The 13,186-nt window shown below is 40.6% G+C and overlaps 1 protein-coding gene across 4 annotated transcripts in view; it reads right to left on the reverse strand.

The window, feature by feature from the left end:
- Positions 1-13,186, reverse strand: part of fam13b (family with sequence similarity 13 member B) — a 71,720-nt gene that overhangs the window by 40,253 nt on the left and 18,281 nt on the right. For 3 of the 4 annotated variants that reach the window (XM_030397138.1, XM_030397139.1, XM_030397136.1), the window contains exons 2-6: positions 12,111-12,258; positions 9,262-9,468; positions 5,006-5,218; positions 3,439-3,616; positions 2,120-2,264 (exon numbers count right to left, since the gene is read on the reverse strand). In XM_030397138.1, coding sequence (XP_030252998.1) covers positions 2,120-2,264; positions 3,439-3,616; positions 5,006-5,218; positions 9,262-9,427 — 702 coding nt within the window. In that variant the 5' untranslated portion in view covers positions 9,428-9,468; positions 12,111-12,258. Of the gene's footprint in view, positions 1-2,119; positions 2,265-3,438; positions 3,617-5,005; positions 5,219-9,261; positions 9,469-12,110; positions 12,264-13,186 lie in introns of all 4 variants that reach the window. The other variant, XM_030397137.1, reaches the window with a different exon arrangement.

The raw sequence follows: 13,186 nt of genomic DNA on the forward strand, positions 1-13,186 counted from the left end.
ATGCACAGATCACTGCACAGATGATTCGTCTTTACAGATTTTCTCTGCTCTCTCTCATTCTGTCTCTAGGTAATATTATATTCTCATTCGTCGAACAAGCCAGCAAATAAAACCGAGGACAGTGGGGAACTAGGAAAAACCAAGAGAGTTAAAGAAAGTGAATATGGGAAGTAAATTCAAAGAGCTGCTAAGAAAGAAATTTCTGCTTGAGCTCATTGCTGTGCTGAGCTCAATCACAATCTCATTAGCTTTCTTTTACTAGCCAAAGCTTTCGTAAGCGCTTAGATATTTTCTTGAATAAAGGAAGATTATGACAGATACTGACTGCAAGGAGTCAAGATTATAAGGCAAGCTAAATTAAAGCCAAGTTCCCTGCAGCAGTGGAGAGACGTCGGGTTTGAAAATATTAAAATAGATATTGAAAGCTAAAAAAAGGAGAAAATCAGTGAGGAGAGTTATTCAAAAGGTTACCAACTATAGACACTGCTGTTGTTCTCCCTCTTTCAACGAGACTTTCAAAAACGTCTGCAGCCTTTATCTTCAACATGTAAACATGATCTTTACAGTATCTCTGCTCTTAAATGTGACAGGAATCACAGAAGAAAGGCAACGTGAGATAACGATCAAGGGTTCACCCGTAATCACTGTGTTCCTGTTCCTGTTATCATATAAAAATACAACGTCATCAGGCCTCAATACAATTAAATGTTAACTACGCTGTTCTTTACATTGTCGGCCAAGTGGTGAGGTGGTGTTGCTGGGCAACAGGGGAAATGCCTTTGGGTGTGTTTGGTCTGCCCGTCACATCCTGCGCGTTCGATGGACGACGAAACACGTTAAACAGCTGAGAAATACGATTGTGACATGCGCTCATTAAACCACATTCATAGTTCTAGTGGGAGTGAGATTCTCATCTACACACCTTGGAGTTTGTGTGGGCAGAATGTGTGTGTGTGTGGGTGTGTGAGGGTATGTGTGTGTGTGTGTCTGTGTGTGTTTGGGTGTGTGTGGGGTATGTTTGGGTGGGGTCCTTCTAGATTCTTCCAAGAAATATTTAGTTTAAGGAAACAAATTTCTGCTCAGGAATATTTTGTATGGTACAACAATAGCTGAAGGAGGTGACAACAGCTGAATACCAAGATGACTTACATTCCTACACAACATGCTTTCAGCCTGACCACTAAACTGATGAATCATTCTGGATGCCTGGATGGATTCAATGTTGTTTGATTCACTAGAATAGATTTTGGCTCCTAGGTAGGAGTTTAGTCATTGAACACTTGTCACCTGCTCTTGTAGGATTTACAAACAGGTTTCACTGGAGTACTTAAAGCCACTTGTAACAGAACCGTACAGTAGCACTTGTAAACCCTTTAGTATCACAAATTGTGTGCTCTGATTAATCAGTGTACCCTCCTCAAGAGGTAAATCTATTATTATGGTCTTGTCTTCCTCTTTGCTGTGTCTTGCTTACAGTTTGATGGCATACCGAAATTTTAATCTACACTTTCACTGAAGGATTTGTCTGTTTTCTCTGTGCGTCAGCCCAGAAAGAATTCCCCGCCTGATCCTGGCAGAGTTAAATGCCACATTCTACTGTCTCAGTGCCATTAAAGAAGAAGAAAAGAGACCACGAGGAGAAGACAAAGAGGATTTAGATGGGTTTCATAATGATTTCTTGGCTATGATGTCAGGAATGCTGTCAGTGAATTCAAGTATTCATCACTTTTTTTACACAATGAACCTGCTAACAGTGTGCGTACAAACGGTAGATTTATACTGAGATTTTATGTGGTCAAATAATAACTAAAAAGATCCCATTTGATGTAGGGAATGGAGAGTAAGAATAGACAAAACATAGTTTATTTAATCCTGAAGGGAAACTATTACAGCAGGAGCTGAAGATGTGACAGCTTGAGACCACCGACGTCCATCCACGTTCACATACGTACACATTTGTGGATGTCACTTATAATTGAAAAGCTCTTGAAAAAACAAATGTGAACATTTACCGTGTTTACTATTATATGATATACAAGCGGATCCAGATACAGTACAACAGTGAGAGAGAGAGGGAGTGATAGATTGAGAAGAGGAAGAAGTTAGAAACAAAAGGTACCTGTTCATTAATGGAGCTGTAGTCGTTGGTGGTGGAGACGTCATCGTCCTCTGAGTCAAACAGGCCCTCCTGGTTGTCCAGCAGCTCTGCCAGGACTCTGCTGACAGACTCCTGGTCTCGCAGGTCCTCTCCTTCTGTGGACAGACTGAACATAGAAGCAGACAGAAGAGCTGGTTGTGTTGGTTGTACACTGCAGAATAAATGCACTTGTACATCTGTGTGATGGAGGACTTTTGGTATTTTCTAAGCCTAGGCCCTATATTTACCTGTCGGGGTGTGTAAATGATTCATACTTACAAACAGTTTTGGAATTGGTCCACTAAATCGCTTCAGCTGGCAGCCGCAACTCAACTGCAACGTAATCCTCAGGGGCAACTCCACTAAAAGTGCTTGTTTTTGCCACTTATTCTGTGTCTGACAACATTACGTAAACAACTCTTACGGGGAAGCACATAAAACAAATACAGAACCAAAAAAAAATCACTTTTATAACCAGAAACACAAGTCTTGCTTAAGGATAGGTCTCGCAAGAGGTGAGTTGTTGCAGGAAGTGGAAACATGAGTCAGTGAGTCGGAGATAAGAATTTATAGTGTACCAGCCAGAAAGAATGTACTGTATTTCCAAAGTCAATCTAGATTAGCCAACAACTGTGACACATCACCTGGCGAGATTTCAGAACAAGAATTGTGTTTCTGGTACAAAAAGGATCTTAAACTTTAACAAAAGGGTCTAAATCAATAGGAATTGTTGTCACACACATGACTTCAGCCTGTAAGTGGCAAAAACGTGACATTAAAGTCAGAGTTTCCTCTGTGTGTTACCTTATGTGCTGCCAGCTGAGGCTGATTCCAAAACTTTTGGCAAGCATGAATCATTTACACAGCAAAACATATAAATACAGGGCCGAGGTTAAAAATACAGAAGTTCTGGAAAAAAGCAATTTCTCCCCAAACAGCAATCTTGTTCTCTTGTTACCAATTTTCTGTGGATTTGATGATATAGGCCAACATACACTAGATGATTTTATTACCTGTAAAGATCAGTAACCAAATAAGTGTAATGATCTTATATTAGACATCTGAATTAATGAAATGAAAGGCTGATCTGCACCACACGAGTAAATGCAGAAATAAGCATGCAAACGAGGATGCAAAAGATAAAAAGCAGGATGACATGGACCTTAATAACATTCTAAGTAAATACTTGTTGCATGGAAAAGATGCTCTTGCTCACAATATCTGACCGCGCTCAGATTATCTAGCAAAGATAAAATGATCATTCATTGTAATTATTAGATAGCCCTGTATAGTTATCTTACTGGAAGATGTCTGGTCCAAAGACGGCGGCCAGCGTCCCGATGTTCCAACTCTCCTGCTGAAGCGACGCCACGCTGGCCAGGAAGCGGCACAGGAAGCGCAGCAGGCCATAGTTCAGCTGTGGAAGCTGCTGCAGGAGATACTTCAGGTTTCTACACAGTTCCTCTTCATTGCTGTAATCTGGGAAGCAGAATAAAAGTTATAATTACATGTCATAATTTAGATTTTTATGAGCTTCATTGCAGTCAACATCTCCAACTAGCTCTAATCACTTTTATTAGAACCGTAATCAACTTGCTGCACTCGATGTTGCTACAAATGCTCCCGTTTACTGTATCTGGAGAATCTGTGTGATGAATTATGGGTTAAGAAGTCTTTCTTGTTTCTTCACAGTTGACCGTACAAATTCTTATCTCAGGAAAATATGCAGACACAGATAAGATTATGTGCAATCCTGTGGGAGAGGTGAAGCGAGGTGAAACGGGAGCTGGCATTAGAGAGGAAAATGTCCAAAAAAGGTTAAATCTTAATGTAGTGTCGCAATTGTAGGAGATAATACAGAGAGAAATGAACAACATGACATGGAGAGTTCAGGCAAACTCTCCCACCGCTGTAACCTGCATGACAGTGACAGGAACAACCACCATCATGATAAAAGGGATTAGAATAGATTATCTACGAGCCGAAAGAGGACAGGGCAAAGAGGAGGAACAGAAACAGAGAAAATGTACAAGTGGGAGATTTTACATTAAACTTTACACTACAAACTAAATTGTGGCCAACATTATGAATGATGCTCTCCAAGAGTAAATCTGGCTGTTAATTCAGTCAATATTCTTTAAATGTGTAACGTTTTGTAACTTAGCGCAATTTACATGATCATATTTACCTTGTTTCTCCATATTTGGACAAAAAATCTTAATGGAAAGAGTTTAATAAGAGTCCTGAATAACCAGGGGACCATATAAACATAACGTTTGCCATTAGAGGGTACAGCACGTTCACATTTTTTAAGTCTATCTTTACACAGCACTCACATGGCCATATAAGTACTGTACTTTGAAAACATGACCAGTTACTGTTATCATTTCTCCAGTCCATACTGGAGGACTATCCTTTATGTACAGAGACACACAACATGAAATAACAGATATACACACACACGGCATTTACGTAATTGTGCAGTACAGCTAACCGCCTAATGTGTTATGAAAGCCAGTTTCTGCTTCATTTAGTGGTTTTACCGTTGCACTGTGTATTCAGCTTAGATGACTGAAGTGCACATGGCCACAGACATAACAAGTTAACACAAAATAAACTTGGATTAAAATCCAGACATTGGGAGACAATAGTGTGCGGTTCATACGTATGCTCGCCTCTCTTTTTGTGACACGATATTAAGTAAGCTTTGTGAGGCGATCATGCAGCACGCATGAGGAAGAGAGAAAGGTACAAAAAGGAAACACTTGTTGAACAATTCTCAAAACAGAACAAAAAGATGACATCAGTTGTTAGTTTCAGATGAACATGAGAGGCGGGAGAAGAGTGAGTTACGTCCCCGTCACACACCTTGGTGTAGCTGTAGTATGTGTCCCTGCATCGCTGTTGGGATAACAGGCTCCGGAAGCTCCTGCAGGAAGAGTCGGAGCAAACTGACCGCTGATGCCAAGTCCGCCTCCTTCTCTAGCTCCACCTCCTCACCGCTGTCGTAACGCTGGCGCAGCCAATCCACGCGCTCTGCATTGCCGTTAACAAGGAAGAGCCCCTCCAGGTCCAGATGACCTGATGACACACAGAGGAATAATTACAATTAGTCAAAGCTGTGAGCTACTGACATTAAAGACATGTTTCTGATCTTTGTTTGGTCATTGAGCAAACATAACTTTTGGACCTTTTGTATAAGTACTTAACTGGGATGTAAACTATGTAAAATGTGAGAATGTAGTTTTGAATCGTGATTAATGTCCAGAACAGCAGTTACTTTCATCATCTAGTTCAACAGGAAACAATCAGGAAACAATCTGAATGCAAAATTCACTCGATAAATAATGTGAGGTCACGTGACATTTCCAAAATTGTGAGTAAATGAAAAATCACCTGGACACTTAAATATCAGGGAATGTAATCTGATGCCCAGCTCACAAACAGTCAACATAAGAAAACAAGTTAAAGGATCTCTGTGCAAACACACACATCCATCTATGTCTTATCAGTATGAGAAAATCCACACATGACCACACTTACTGTTATCATGTGTGACAACATCACTGAGCGTTTGTGATTGAAATACCAAACTGATAGCATCAGAAGTCAGAAGTTATGATTTCAACTTTTACATAATAAACTTTTACATAATGTTCATCTTATGTGCGACGTGCCGTCACATGAATCTCTTGGAAAACCCTTGTTACCGCGATAACAACTACTAATGAAACTATGTGTTTTTAGATGGATAACACATGTTTATCTACTGTACATGCACGCGCTATTCCATTAACTCTCAGCTTATCTTGGCTTGCTGAAGGCCTGCGAAGGCTTTATGTAACGATGGAGAAAATCTACCACAGCGTGATGTAAAAACAATGGCTGTCAAATGAGAATGCTGACCGGCCTGTTTGGGTGTATTTTTGGTTGGTTCTAGAACAAAAGCGGTTAACCAGGGAAGCCTTCAGTTTCCGTTGTCTGAACATGTATCAAACATGTTCAAGTGTTTATACCTGTTCCAAATGGTGACACATGTGGGATGGGCACAAAGCATTATGTAACAGGGTGAGTTAGATGTGAGAATCTAACAACTCGGGCTAATGAAGCGCACTGTCAGATAGTTTGTTCCTGAAGGAAATAATGGTGTTAACTCAGATGAACATAAAAACTGACTGAAGCAGCTGCGTGAAGAAAAGTAAAACACTTGGCCAGTCGCTGTACGACCGTGGCCTGCTCTTATTTACGATTTCGGAAAGTTAAACATTTTTTGGACTATCAGCTTGTCGATCATCCAAGATGAATTTTATTTGAAGCACATAGCACCGACAGTGAGGGATAAAGTGATTCATGAGCTATTTCCACCCAGTGCAATCACTTCTCTGGTAGTCCCATTAATCATTTGTTGTGATGACTACTGCAGAAGTCCCCCCTAAACAACCTGGAGAGGCATAAACACAACAAGCAATGCCTCAAGATCTTTATTTAACTTGCAGATTATGAAACGACTGCCTGGTGAGTCCTCCCGACTCCTGTTCACCCTCATCTGTTAACAAGCCAACACCATGTTTTAGTTTGACTGTCCCTACGGGAGATATTAACATTTTAGAACTCACTAAAAATAGCGTACATGCAGAGCAGCATTCAAGGTCTGCAGTCACAATCAGTGCAGCTAAAAAAATCTCAATGTCATCTGCATACGGACGTCTTCACACATTATTCATTTATGATTCAGTTAAAACTTTGCTCAGCGCTATGCAACAGTAATATCTACCAAAGCTGCCGGTCGCCGTTTAGATTGTATGAGTCACAAGCTTTCGGTCCAACACACCTCCAGCGTTTTCCATTTCCAATCTCTGACTTACATCCGATTACCTTTATACCTCATATTTTCGACACCCTGCTTCTACTAAAACCTCCAAAATCACAAACAAATTAAATAAAAAAAGATTAAGACTTTTCACTGGCTGAATAACTTCTGGACTGGCAGCACCAGTCTAATTAAAGCGCCAGCAGAGGCCCGGCAGGATTAGAGGCTTATTACATAACCTCAGCTGGACTAGTGGGTCCCCAGGTCACACTTACCACCAACATGCTTCACTGGTACCTGGAGGGGACTTGAGGTGAATTTAAAAGTTAAGATTTAGCCACTGACTTAACAGGTTTTACAAGAAAATGTTTACTCTTTGTGGGTGACAGTGATCCCTCCACAGTAGAAGAATGGGAAGGGAAATTAGAAAACGAAGCTTTTTCTATTGTCTATTTTCTCACTGCAGAGGTGTGTTCAACATCTGCTCTCCATGCACTGATTAAGTTCACAACTTGATGGCCAATCAAAACGTCGATCCCAAACACTTGTACTGCTCTCCATAATATGCAGATACATCCAGCGTGACCAGGGTCCTACTGACCTGCCTTGTAATGTTTAAATCTGAACATTAATGTGTATAGAAGAAATCACAATGTCTGTTTATAATAGCTTCTGGTTAGAAAACACCCACGTCACGCATCAGCTACATATAATTGAATTGTATCTTTTAACGCTGCGATTTAGCATAAATAAGAATGAAGAAGAATGACAGGTCAGGTATGAGGCTGCATCGGCCTCATAACACAACAAACCAGCACTAATGGGATTAAGCAGCCAGTTCAATTACCACCCAAAAATTCAAATTTAGGCTACAGGTGGTTAGTTTTAAAACTTACATCTGGCAGGTGAAGTAGTCAAAGTAGAAGTGTCCGTTTTGTGTCCCTCACAGCAAGAAGTCTGAACCGACAGCATGCTCTTATAAAAGATAATGACATGAGACTGAAGCTCCTGCTCTGTGAGGCTTGAACAGAAATGTTCCAGAGGGGACACAGGAAAGACCTCGGGCCAGGACTTTGCTAGGTTCCTCTCTTCACAGCTAAGCTCTTCTGTTTTCAAAGCGGAGCTGCAGTTGACACAACTGTTGTGTAATCGGAAAGGAAGCGGACCGCGCGGCTGTCTGCCGGTGCACTGAGAGTTCATCTTATCAAATAAACTGGAACTCCACACACCAGCATATTTTGGTTTATCATGATGTAAAAATGGTCAAAAGAAGCAGGGCATGTTTGGCATACTGAAGCATTACACAACGCAATCAGATGTATCTACTAAGGAGTAGTACTTAGAGGCGGAGCAGAACGTTCGGAATTCAAATTATGAAGAACACACAGGGGTGCAATGACAGTGGGCTGAATCTGGTGTTATTCTTGTTTTCCCATTCCAACTGGAATCAATCTGCAAAACCCTGCAACACTCAACTGAATGTAATAATATAATAAACGTTTTGTTTGAGTGAAAATGTTATAAACAACAGAAGCTGCTGAGAAGAGTGACGCTGTCTGAATATTAAGATATGCTTTGGTCACATAGACACGAATTCTTCTGGTCGTAGAGAACATATAAAAACCTCACAAAAGATTCAGAGAGAAGATTTTGGGTAGCGTTGCAATACTTTTTCCCTCAGAGGGCCAAAACTTGAACCTTATGTTGGGAAACGGGCCAAAAAGCAGACAACTGCTGTTATTGCATGTCACAAATACAAATATCCTGCAGGCTAACGTGGCCAACTTAAGCTAAATATGAACATGAGTCACATGAGAAGGTGCTTCTTTCAGTATTTATTTATAGCTACTGATAAATAGATACTGACAAATAAATATTGATGATGTTCGTTGCTTTCAGTTCATCCATTGAATTCTGACAATTTCCTTCACTGCTTCTTCTTTGGTTATATTGAGGATGAACATTATAGCACTCAATTCACACAAACACATTTAGTCAAATTCCAGCAAACAAATTCATCACCATAAACATGTGGGCGTGTATGAGTCATATGAATATGCATATTGAATGTACCGCCACTTTTATTAATTTAATATCATTTAAATTTGCTGAAACTGTTCCACTGGCATCATCAGCATCAGTTGACAACAGAGTGTTTAAGGTTCGCCAATATTATTTCCCTGTGAACCATATATTGGATATGAACGTACAAAGATCTGTAGATTTCTACATCTGTGTTAAAAAACCTAAACTTTAGTAAATGACGTTAGTGTCTGTGAACGCTACTGCGACTCTGAGTGTTTGTGTCACTCACCGTGCTCCTCGATGTACTCCACGATGTGCTTCACCAGCGCAGGAACCTCATGGCCACTGATCGTGTGTGTGCGCGTCACCTCCTCCAACGGAACGCCAAAGACCCGAGTGGTGCCGGCTGAGCTCCCGCCCTCGTTGCCTGGCAACGGAGACACGCTCTTCCTCATGGCCGCCTCCTCCTCACCACAACCCCGCCAAGACCTCACGTCTTCGAAAGGAGAAATAAAAGCAGAAGGAGGGAGATCAGGATGCAGCCCAGCGAAAAAAATACATCACTTTTGATCTTCAGAGTGGAAAAACACAACCTCCAGGAGATCCGAGGAGATAAGAGAGCAAACAAATACGTTCGCTGCTCACAAGCAAACAAAAATGAGCATACCACTCTCAAACCAATGGGAGTGGCTAGCTCACACATTGTTGAATGTTTCTGAATCTCCCCTCCCCATTTAACCAAGAAAGATGAGGAGGTGGAGGCCAGCAAAGGTATTTACACGTTGTCCTTCAAGGAGGGGTGGGTAGAGCAGGTAGTGTAGGAGGACAAGTCCAAGAGCGGAGGTATATATGCAATCCATGAACTGGGGTTAATCAACCACCTACATACATGACCAATCAGTGTTTCTAAAACTGTGAATTCACACCAAAAATGAGTCAAGTTGCTTTTTCGAGTCCTCATTACATATTAAAAAATTTCAGTGTCATGTCATTAAAAAATGGTTTAAGGAAACACTTCATTTTGGGAACCACAGCGGGAAAACAAGCAGACATTTAGGTGAGAGCAGAGATGAGCAGTCAGACAAAGATTACGTAGCAGGTGTCCTCTACCTCTGATTGGTTTAACCTAACATGAACCAATCTCACTCATCAGGCCAAGACTTCGCCAACCGTGGAAAAGAAAAATGGTGTCCTGTAATGCTAAATGACAGGGCGGCTGAAGTAGCACACCAGGTTTCCCGCCGTGCAACCCTGATTCCTTAAAATTTGGGGCGCTGTGTTGAACAGTAAACAGCGAAATCAGATCTTTTCATACTTATTTGACATATTCTCAGTTGAAAACTGTACAGGGACAAGTTAACTTCAAGAACTTTTTTTTTTTTTTTTTTTTTTTAATAAAACGTGTGCTTATTTTGATGCTAGCAAAAAAAAAAGTTGGGTAAGTGCGGTGAGGTTATTACTACATGGGCTCAAGAACACGAGACAGTGGTTAGTTGACACAGTTTGCTTGTATGTACGTTTTACAGTGTTTAATAAATGAGTTCTGTTTGTCCTTCTTACAACTATCTCATCCCACAGGGGATGTTACTCAAACATTATTCAGTGTGGGTGAAAGTCAGCTTTTGTGCACTTGTCCAGTATTTGTTACATAATCATTATTTAAAAAGGTCATTACTTAAATTTAACTCCGCCCTCTGTCATCATGACTCGTCAGCTCCCATGCAAAGGGGATGCTGTCACCGGCTGAGTCTTCAAGCAGAATGGAAATCAATGCAAAGCAAGCCAGAATCTGGGACGACCATTTCAGTTTAAAGTTTGACTTTGATGATGGTCGGTTGGTGAGTAATCTGAATGCAAACAGTGGCAGATGGTGTCCACTCTACTCATCGGGGGAGGAGGATCATCACCAAATGTTTATTAGAAAATAATCTGGTTTTGCTCCAACTAAATTTAGCTCATGACAGTTTATCTCCAATGATATCATAGCAGTAGTTTTGGATAGGTAGATCACAATATGGGATTCTTTTAAGCATGCATGTATTGCTAAAAAACAGGCATCCACGCACACAAAAACACACACAAGCAGTATAATTGGGCAGTCGGACAGGATTTTTAAGTGAGGACAAACTGTTCAATGTGGTCAGCTGTTTGCTCCTCTGACTCTACTGATAACCAGTTTAAATCCAGTTTATTGTTGTTTGATATTTAGTTTGTTGCATTAGATGACAAACCAGCTGATGAGGACAGGAGGAGGTTTTTTTCTTCACACTAGGTTTTGGTATCTTGTCCAATTGTGTAGGTTAAGTTCTGACGAGACATTCAGTGTGCAGATGTGCAAATGTACAGCACATGTGTAATTAACAAAAAGCGAAATCCACAAAATACTGAGTCAGTATTTTTAAAAGGCAGCTTTTCTTGCATTGTTGCCACTGATGTTTGCTCGTGGAGGGAACTGTTGGGTCTGTGTAAATTACTGAATTAAAGAGAATGGTCTTGGCCGGCTCCAACTGAAAAGTGTCATGTGATAACGTTTGTTGTGAATTGGTGCAACACAAATAAAAATGGACATGATTTTATTTTGTGGCCAAGTTTAGTTAGAAGGCTTTTAATATGTCTGAAGCACAGTTTAAAGAGTTATAATTTTTGTGTTAGAGTTGTGATTGATATCACACTAATCAGAACAAATTGTGCGCTTTGAAAGTAAAAAAAATAAAAAATAAAATCATAAGCAGGATATAAACAACATCCCTCAGCAGATTTTTATCAGTTGCAGCTAATCAATGTTAATTCTGTGAGTCGGACATAATTAAACTTGGGGCTGTTTCATAGCCGATGTGCTCTCTGTGTGCCAGTCCGTCCTGTTAAAGTTTGGTCAGAGATGGAAGCGCCACTCTGCGTCATTTTGAAAGACAGGACGATGATTTTTTTTGCAACTTAGAATAACAGAGCGGTGAATTATTCTCGAGAAAATTATCTGGTCTTGTGATTTTTAAACTGGTGGACTGTTATGGGTAAATGACAGATGATGAGAAGAATCTGAATCACAATCTAGAAGATCACAAGCTGCAAATGACTTTCAAACATTTCAAATATTCATGTGCAGAAGGTGTGTCAGCATGCCTGTTTGTGTTTACTCACCGTGTAGCAGTGAAAGTGTGTCCTATCCTCTCCTCCCCTGGCCAATGAACCACTGAATCATCTAAGGCTGCTTCAGGTTGTGGCAGAAGATGAGCCGGTAGTTCCTCATTGACGGACCGCTAATCCCTCTTGCAGGATTCCCTTCTAGCTACACTGAGGAGAGGCAGAAAGAAAAGATGGAAGAAGGAGAAAAAAGACAAGGAGATAAAGGCAGAAGAAGAAGAAGATGCAGATAGAAAAGAAAGAGTGAGGATGGAGCCAGAGGTGGGGAGAGAGAAAAGATGCTCAGATTAGGTAACAATCAACATCTCATTTTATATTTTCTATTGTAATACAGTAACACAGTGTCTTAAGCTGTTCCATATTTACAGTTTTGACATTTGCTTTTCTCAACACTTGTAGTAAAGTGTCTACTAGGATAAATAAACTGCGGAACAGTGAGATATTTCTCTCGCTTTATCACACTGACTCAGTTTCAGGATTAAAAAAGTACTAGTACACTGAACACCCCGACTTTCCAACAGGTTTAGGCTGCCAAAACCAATAATGCATGAAAACCTTTCCATTGAGCAGTAAAAAAAAAGAGTTAACAACAACATAAACATTGTGCACATAATGACTATAAAATGGTTTCAGCCAATACAGACATTCACTGCAAAATGATTTCAGTAGTACCACAGATAATTAGCTCGATGCCATATGGGCAGAGCAGCAAGTTAATGTCTTCTGTCCAGCGGTCACACACAAACTGCAATGCAAGAAATGAATGTAATAAAAAACTAGAGACCATCTTGTGATGGGATCACAACAGCTGCAAAGCCTGACAACATGCTCACCTTCTGAGCCAAGACTAGTCAGCAGTTGTTACCCATCTTCTAACACGACCTTCATTTGGATGTCGACCACACACCTGTTAGGTTTCATGGCTGTATCTTTTATAGTTAAGACGCTATCGCATTGCCAAAATCTGTCCACATACAAACACAAACACTTGGCAAAGTACTTTAAACTGCTTCACGGTAGTGTTTTAAGGACACACGCACACACACACACACACACACAACACACACACACAC

The sequence above is a fragment of the Sparus aurata genome, chromosome 18 (assembly GCF_900880675.1).
Source record: "Sparus aurata chromosome 18, fSpaAur1.1, whole genome shotgun sequence".
In the NCBI taxonomy this organism is placed as follows: domain Eukaryota; kingdom Metazoa; phylum Chordata; class Actinopteri; order Spariformes; family Sparidae; genus Sparus; species Sparus aurata.